At 30.5% G+C, this 7517-nt stretch overlaps 1 protein-coding gene and 2 non-coding genes across 3 annotated transcripts; 2 read left to right on the forward strand and 1 right to left on the reverse strand.

The window, feature by feature from the left end:
• The first annotated feature begins 1328 nt into the window (after window positions 1-1328).
• Window positions 1329-1414, forward strand: trnas-gga (transfer RNA serine (anticodon GGA)). The gene has a single exon. It is a non-coding gene; the product is annotated as a tRNA-Ser (tRNA).
• A 1022-nt stretch (window positions 1415-2436) lies between these two features.
• On the reverse strand, window positions 2437-4596 carry LOC130548581 (ribonucleoside-diphosphate reductase large subunit-like). The gene has a single exon (XM_057325419.1). The coding sequence runs from the start codon at window positions 4594-4596 to the stop codon at window positions 2437-2439; it is 2160 nt and encodes a 719-aa protein (XP_057181402.1).
• A 2771-nt stretch (window positions 4597-7367) lies between these two features.
• Window positions 7368-7440, forward strand: trnam-cau (transfer RNA methionine (anticodon CAU)). The gene has a single exon. It is a non-coding gene; the product is annotated as a tRNA-Met (tRNA).
• Window positions 7441-7517: the final 77 nt, after the last annotated feature.

The following is a 7517-nucleotide window of genomic DNA, read 5'->3' on the forward strand; positions in this document are numbered from 1 at the left end:
TAATGAAACTATAAAATCAAATTAATGGCACTCCCTAGGAGAATTGAACTCCTGTTTCCAGAATGAGAATCTGGTGTCCTGGGCCACTAGACGAAGAGAGCAGTGATTTATGAGTATAGTTATCTACTAGTGTTATAAATAAATCAATATGTTTTCCCTGGATTATTTGTTAATATTTATTAACTTTTATTAACTTGAGGTTTTGTTATGAATAAGAATCGGTCCGGTGAAGTCAAAAATTTGGATGAGTTGATTAGCAATATTGAAAAATCATTTGGCTTGGGTTCAATAATGCTGTTAGGTAATAAAGCTTCAGTAGAAGTTGATTCAATATCAACTGGATCTTTGAGTTTGGATATTGCTTTGGGAATTGGTGGATTTCCTAAAGGTAGAATTATTGAAATATATGGCCCTGAAAGCTCTGGAAAAACAACTTTGACATTGCATGCAATAGCAGAATGTCAAAAGTCTGGTGGAATTTGTGCATTTGTTGATTCTGAACATGCTTTAGATTGTAAATATGCAAAAAATTTGGGAATAGATATTGATAATCTGATTTTGTCTCAACCAGATTTTGGTGAACAAGCTTTGTCAATTACAGAGGCTCTGGTTAAAGAAGGAGTAAAAATGATTGTGATTGATAGTGTTGCAGCACTTGTGCCTAAATCTGAAATAGAAGGTGATTTAGAGAATCAATCTCCAGCATTGCAGGCAAGAATGATGAGTAAAAGTTTGAGAAGATTGGCCGGTTTGGTTAGTAAATCTGATTGTATTGTTATTTTTACAAATCAGTTGAGACATAAGATTGGAGGCTATGGTAATCCAGAAACAACAACTGGAGGAAATGCATTAAAATTTTATTGCTCAGTTAGAATTGATATTAGATCTGGTGAAAAGATTATAAAAGATGGTGTTCCATTTGGAATGAAATCTAAAATTAAAATTGTAAAAAATAAAATTTCCCCACCATTTAAAACTACTGAAGTTGAAATTGTTTATGGAAAAGGAATTTGCTTCCTGACAGATTTGATTAATGTAGGTCAAGCTGAAGAAATAATAAAAAGATCTGGCTCATGGTATTCATACAATGGGAATAAAATTGGTCAGGGAATTGAACAAGTAAAATCTTTCTTGTTAGAAAATCCAGAAATTACCCAAGAGATTCATAGATCTGTTCTTGCAAATAATGGTATTTTGAGTTGATTTGCATTTTTGGCTTTTTAAATAAATCTACAGTAATTTCTTAAAAATCTATATTAAATTGTGTTTTTGGATATTTATTTCTTGACATAATGGCTATATTCTATGTTTAATAGTTCTATAATGAAGGAGATTTGGCCGAGTGGTTTAAGGCGCATGCCTGGAAAGCATGTTGAGATTTTTTCTCTCAGAGGTTCGAATCCTCTATTCTCCGCCAGATTTAGAAATTAGCATCAAAAGATATTTCCCTGTCAGTAGCACGTTGGTAGTCTGATACTCTTCTCTCAAAAAAGTTTGTAACATTTAAAACATCTAATGCACGCATGAAATCAAATGGGTTTTCTTCATTGTAAATGCGTTCAAATCCAAATAAATCCATGATCCTGTCAGCTACAGCATGGGAATATGTGCATAATTTCTCTGCATCCATGCCAATTAAGTTTACTGGAAGCGCAGATCTAATAAAGTACTCCTCACACTTTACCGCATCTCTGACAATTTCCTCAGCTTCTTTTTGTGATACTAGATCTGGAATACATTTTTCACTTTTGACTATCTTGTCATTTAGTTTGTTTTCTCTTTTTAAATTTGATAGGGTTCTGAATATTAATGATGAAAAACTAAAATGTAATGTTTCATCTCTCGATATCCAGTCATTTGATAGTGATAAACTTGGTAGATTTTTTTGAATATTGTTGCTCCTGAAATAATGGACTGCACAGAATGAGCTGGCAAAAAATAAGCCTTCAATTAGCCCAAATGCTATTAAACGTTTCAATAGGTTGGTTTCACTTTTTAGCCATTGATTCATCCACTCAGCTTTTATTCTGATACAGTCAAAATTTTCAACTGCATTGAATAATTTTGTTCTATAGTCATAGTCTTTGATATATGTGTCAATTTGTAGAGCATAAGTTTCAGCATGTATTGATTCATTAATCATTTGCATTGTGAAAAAACATCTTGCCTCAGGCATGATAATTTCTGGATAGAACCTGGTACATAAGTTTTCATTAATTAAACCTTCTGAATTAGCAAAAAATGCTAAAACATGCTCTAAAAAGAATATCTCATCCTTGCTGTACTTTTCCAAATTGCTTAGATCATCTTTAAATGATATCTCCTCAGCAGTCCAAAAATTGCTGACATGCTTTTTGTATGCATCCCAAATTTGTGGGTAGTTTATTGGAAATATAGATATATAGCCTTTAGAAATCATGATTTACTTTCCTTAAATTATGCTTGGCAATCCAAACATTCCTCTTGTTTCTCATACTTGTTTAAAATTTCTTTGGAAACAGTCATTTTCATTGCATCACTGGATGGACGTGACCTTAAGTAATACATCCCTGTTTTTAGCCCTTTCTCCCAGCTGTACATATGCATACTACATACTTGCTTGAATGTTGGTTTTTCTAGCCAGAGATTAAGAGATTGTGTTTGATCAATATATGGTGAACGATCCGCAGACATGTCTATTACTACCTTTTGAGATATTTCCCATGTAGTTTTATAAATTTTCTTAATTTCTTCAGGTATTGATCCAATGTTTTGTATTGACCCATTGTTGAATAATATACTTTCATATATCTCTTTATTCCATAAACTAATCTTTTCTAATTCATTCACTAAATACTTGTTTACTAATAAAAACTCTCCAGAAAGCGTCTGACGCTTAAAAACATTGCTGGTTTGAATCTGGAAAGATTCTGTGTTCATCATAATTATGCTCGTAGAAGCTGTTGGCATACATGCTGTTGTTAGGCTGTTTCTGAGCCCATGTTTTGCAATCTCTCCCTTTAGCCATTTCCAATCAAAAGATGAGTCAGCAGATATTGGCTCTACATTCCACATATCAAATTGTAATATCCCCTCAGAAGAAGGAGATCCCTTATAAGTTTGGTATGGTCCATATTTTTTCGCTAATTCCATGGATTTCTTAATTGTTCCATAGTAAATGGTAGAAAATATCTTCTTATTTACTTCGGCAGCTTCTTTAGACTCATATGGTAATTTCATTTTGAAAAAAACATCAGCTAAACCTTGAACCCCTATTGCAGCTGGTCTGTGTCTAAGATTGCTGTACTCAGTCTTTTTGGTAGGGTAGTAGCTGATATCAATTAAATTATCTGTGTTTTCAAGAGCTAATTCTGCTATCTCCTCAAGCTTGATATAATCAAATTTTCCTTCAGAATTAACAAAAGATGGAAGACAAATTGAAGCTAAATTACAAACAGCTGTTTCCTTGTCATCAGAATACTCAACAATTTCTGCACATAAATTGGATGACTTTATTGTACCAATATTTTTTTGGTTTGACTTTCTGTTTATTGAGTCTTTGTATAGAAAATATGGTTGCCCAGCTTCAATTTGAGCTTCAACAATTTCACTAAATAGTTTGCGGGCAGATAATGTCTTTGTTCCAATATTCCCCTCCTCATACTTCTTATATAATTTGTTGAATTCATCACCATAAACATCAGAAAGCCCCTCAGCAGTGTCAGGACTCATAAGTGTCCAATTTTCATCATTGATAACTCTTTGCATGAATAAATCAGGAACCCATAGAGCATAAAATAGATCACGAGCACGGAATTCCTCGGCTCCAATGTTCTTCCTTAACTCTAGAAATGCTTCAATGTCTGCATGCCATGGCTCAAGGTATATCACAAAAGATCCTTTTCTCTTCCCACCACCTTGATCAACACATCTTGCAGTTTCATTAAATATCTTTAGGAATGGAATAAGCCCGCCTGATTCTCCATTTGTGCTTTTGATTATTGATTTGGCCGCTCTAATATTGTGGCAATGTACCCCAATCCCTCCAGCTGTTTTGGAAATTAGTGCACAATCTTTGATTGTATTGAATATGCCTTCTATTGAGTCTGATTCGTTTGCAATTAAGAAACATGAAGATAATTGCTGAACTTTTAGACCACTGTTAAATAATGTTGGAGTTGCTTGTGTATAATAACCATCACTTATCATGTTATAAGTTTTTTTGGTTTTTTCCTTATTAAATAGTTCTGTAGGTTTGTTAGAAACTGTAATTGCAACACGCATGAATAGGTCTTGAGGTCTCTCTATTGTGACTTTGTAATCTTTTAATAAGTAGGCCTTTTGTAGTGTACTTATGCCAAAAAAATCAAATCTGAAATCTTTTTGGTAATTAATGGTTTCTTCAATAAACTTCTGGTTTTCTATAACTGTATTGTAATAACTCTCATTTAAAAGACCATTTTTGTATAAAGTTTTTGTTGCTTCTATGAAACCTGGTGTACTTTTATGTAGTAATTCAACTTGGGCATTGGATGCTATCTTTGAATAGTCTGGGTGTTCAAGTGACATGGCAGCACAAGTAGTAGAAATTAGCTGATAAATTTCTTCCTCAGACATGTTTTCTGTACATCTGCTTGAAATTTTATCTACTAATAAATTACAATCAATTCTCATGTTGAAACAATTTCTTTTTATTATGAGTTTTAATTTTTCTTTTATTAAGTTAATGTTCATTTGATTGCTCTTTTGAATTAGAAATAATTATTATGGATTTATAAATAGCATAGAGATCTTTGAAAGTTAATTGGCTATTTAATTTTACAAAAAATTAACCTAGTTATATGGTAGTTTTTTAAATCTGCTGCTTTTGTTTTCTGTTAGGTAGTGAATCTGTATTTATGTATTTTTAATTGTTTTCTTATCCAAAATCTTACATTTTTTGCCTATTATAGATTTTATCATTACATATCAAGTTATCATTATGTATAATTATCCTCATGCCATTCATAATGTTTTTATTAATGGAATTAACATATCTTAACATATATTATTGCATTTATAATATGTTTGTTACAGATCTTAAAAAATTTTGTGAGAGTTAAAGTGCTGCGTGTTTTTTTATCTTTTCTTGTCCTAGCTGTTCAATTAAGTTCTTATTCTCATGGTTTTAGTAATTTATCCGATGGTAGTAAATTAATTGGAGTGTCTTTGGATTATTTTAATCAGTCTATTTTGTCTTTGAATAAGTATGTTTTTGCAGGAAAAGATAATGATCATATTATTATCAACTCAGAAAATATCTCAATTGATGAGAAAAAAGAATATGATGTAGAAAATATTTGGTCAAGCAGATCCCCTTTTAATTTTAGGATAGGTTTTGTCCCATCAATATACTGGGTTCAGGATGGTTTTGAGCAAAATAATGGTAATACACCTTATGTAACTTTTCCCAATAATAATGATATTGTTGAGAATTTATTTAAATTAGGTTTGATATTTTTTGGTGTTGATTATCAGAAGAATGATAGATTAACTTTAGGTGGTTATACAGCTTTGTCAACAATGCAAAATAGGTTAAATCATTTCAAAAATGGAAGTGATAGGTATGAATTGTTAGAATTTGTTTACATTATAAATGGGAATATTGGTTATGATTTTCCTGAAATTGTAGATATTAAATCTGGTGTTTCTTACATTTTGAAATCCTATACTGCATCTAAACAGAATGACAATGATGATAAAAGATATACTAAATTACACTCATTGAATGTTTATAGTAGTGCAAATTTTGCTGATTTAAAGATAAATGATAGTATTGCCTTCACTAACTTTATTGATAGCAGTTTGATTGTTTCTAAAGATTTTTCTATTAATAGTAATGTAAAAGGATATCAGAGTTTTATTTTTGAGTATAATGCTGGTTTGAAGAGTGAAATTGATTCTGCTATGGGAATTATATCCTTTAATCCAAGCTTGGTATTGGGTCTTGAAGTTCCTAATCTAGATAAAGATAGTGCTAAATACTTAAGGTTTATAGATTATAATGAAGCAAACAGCAGAGGTTATTTTGATGCTGTATTCTTTGGTGGTGAGTTTGATATTAAGTTTACATCATTTAATTCATGGGGATTAGGCTTTAATGTTAGATTTGTAAATCTTCAAAAGAGCTACTTTGGTAATGTTGGTATTGTTATCAGTATATAGGGTTAATAAAAATTTAACTAATTATTGTTAATGGTATTAATGTTTAATAATTTAAAGATTTTGTGTTGATTATATGATTTCTGAAGACTTTGATAATTTTTTTGAGATTGAAGAATTAATTTCTAAGGACTCTGAAAAAAAATTTGTTAATAGCTTGAAATGTCATTTGGATGGTTTTCTGTCAAAAAATAATAATAATTTAGTTTGTTTTGGCATAATTGCAGCTAATGATAGTTTAGATAAGTTGTGGAATTTTTATCATAATAAAACAAATTTTAATGAATAAATGAATTTTATGTCATCTATTTGGTTTAGCTTATTTTTATATTAGGGGTTCTTATGTCTACTGGTAATAATATTTTTGATTCAATTACATCAAGTTCTAAAACAGCAATTGATACACTTGAAACAGAATTGAAGAAAAATGCTGGCGGTGGTGATTTAACTGTAGATAATTTAATGAAATTCCAGGTTAATGTAAACAAATGGAATATAATTTCTCAAATGGGTTCTTCCTTAGTTAAAGCAGCTGGTGATGCTATGAAAAGCATAATACAAAGAGTAAATTAATTTGTAGCTTTTTCTTTTTAGCTTCTGATGTTATTTTGCATTTGAAGTTTAATTAGGAAATTTTATGTTTGAGCTTTTGTTTACAGTTGAAAAGGTTTCATTGGATTGGAGTGAAGAAGATTTATGTTATGTTGTTATTCACTCAAAAAAAATAGCTGAATTGATTTCCTCTGAGAAAATTGATGTTAAAGGCATTGATTTGGGACTTCATAAAAAATGCAGAGTAAATATTATTTTGGTTTGTGATGATTATATCAGAAAACTCAATAGAGATTATAGATTAAAGGATAAACCAACAAATGTTTTGTCATTCCAATTGTTGGGTGAAATAGATGGTGAATATCATTTAGGTGATGTTTTTCTAGCATACAATTTTATTAGAAAAGATTCTATTGATCAGGACAAAAGTTTTTATGATCATCTTTCACATTTGATTTGTCATGGTATTCTTCATTTGATGGGTTATGATCATGTAAATAATGTTGATCAATATGTAATGGAAAGTTATGAAATTAATATATTGAGAAAACTTGATATTGATGATCCTTATAATAAAGATACTTAAGATTTTTTCCTATTGTATTCCAGAATTATCTCTGTTATAAATTTAACTATGCGGAGTAGAGTAGAGGTTAACTTGCTAGGTTCATACCCTGGAGATCGTAGGTTCGATTCCTGCCTCCGCAACTTCTTTTTCTTTAAATAAATTCCTGTTTAGATTATAAAATTTTTGCCCTACCTAAGTTAGGGTTTTTTTATTTTTT

Source organism: Triplophysa rosa, linkage group LG25 (assembly GCF_024868665.1).
Source record: "Triplophysa rosa linkage group LG25, Trosa_1v2, whole genome shotgun sequence".
Lineage (NCBI taxonomy): Eukaryota > Metazoa > Chordata > Actinopteri > Cypriniformes > Nemacheilidae > Triplophysa > Triplophysa rosa.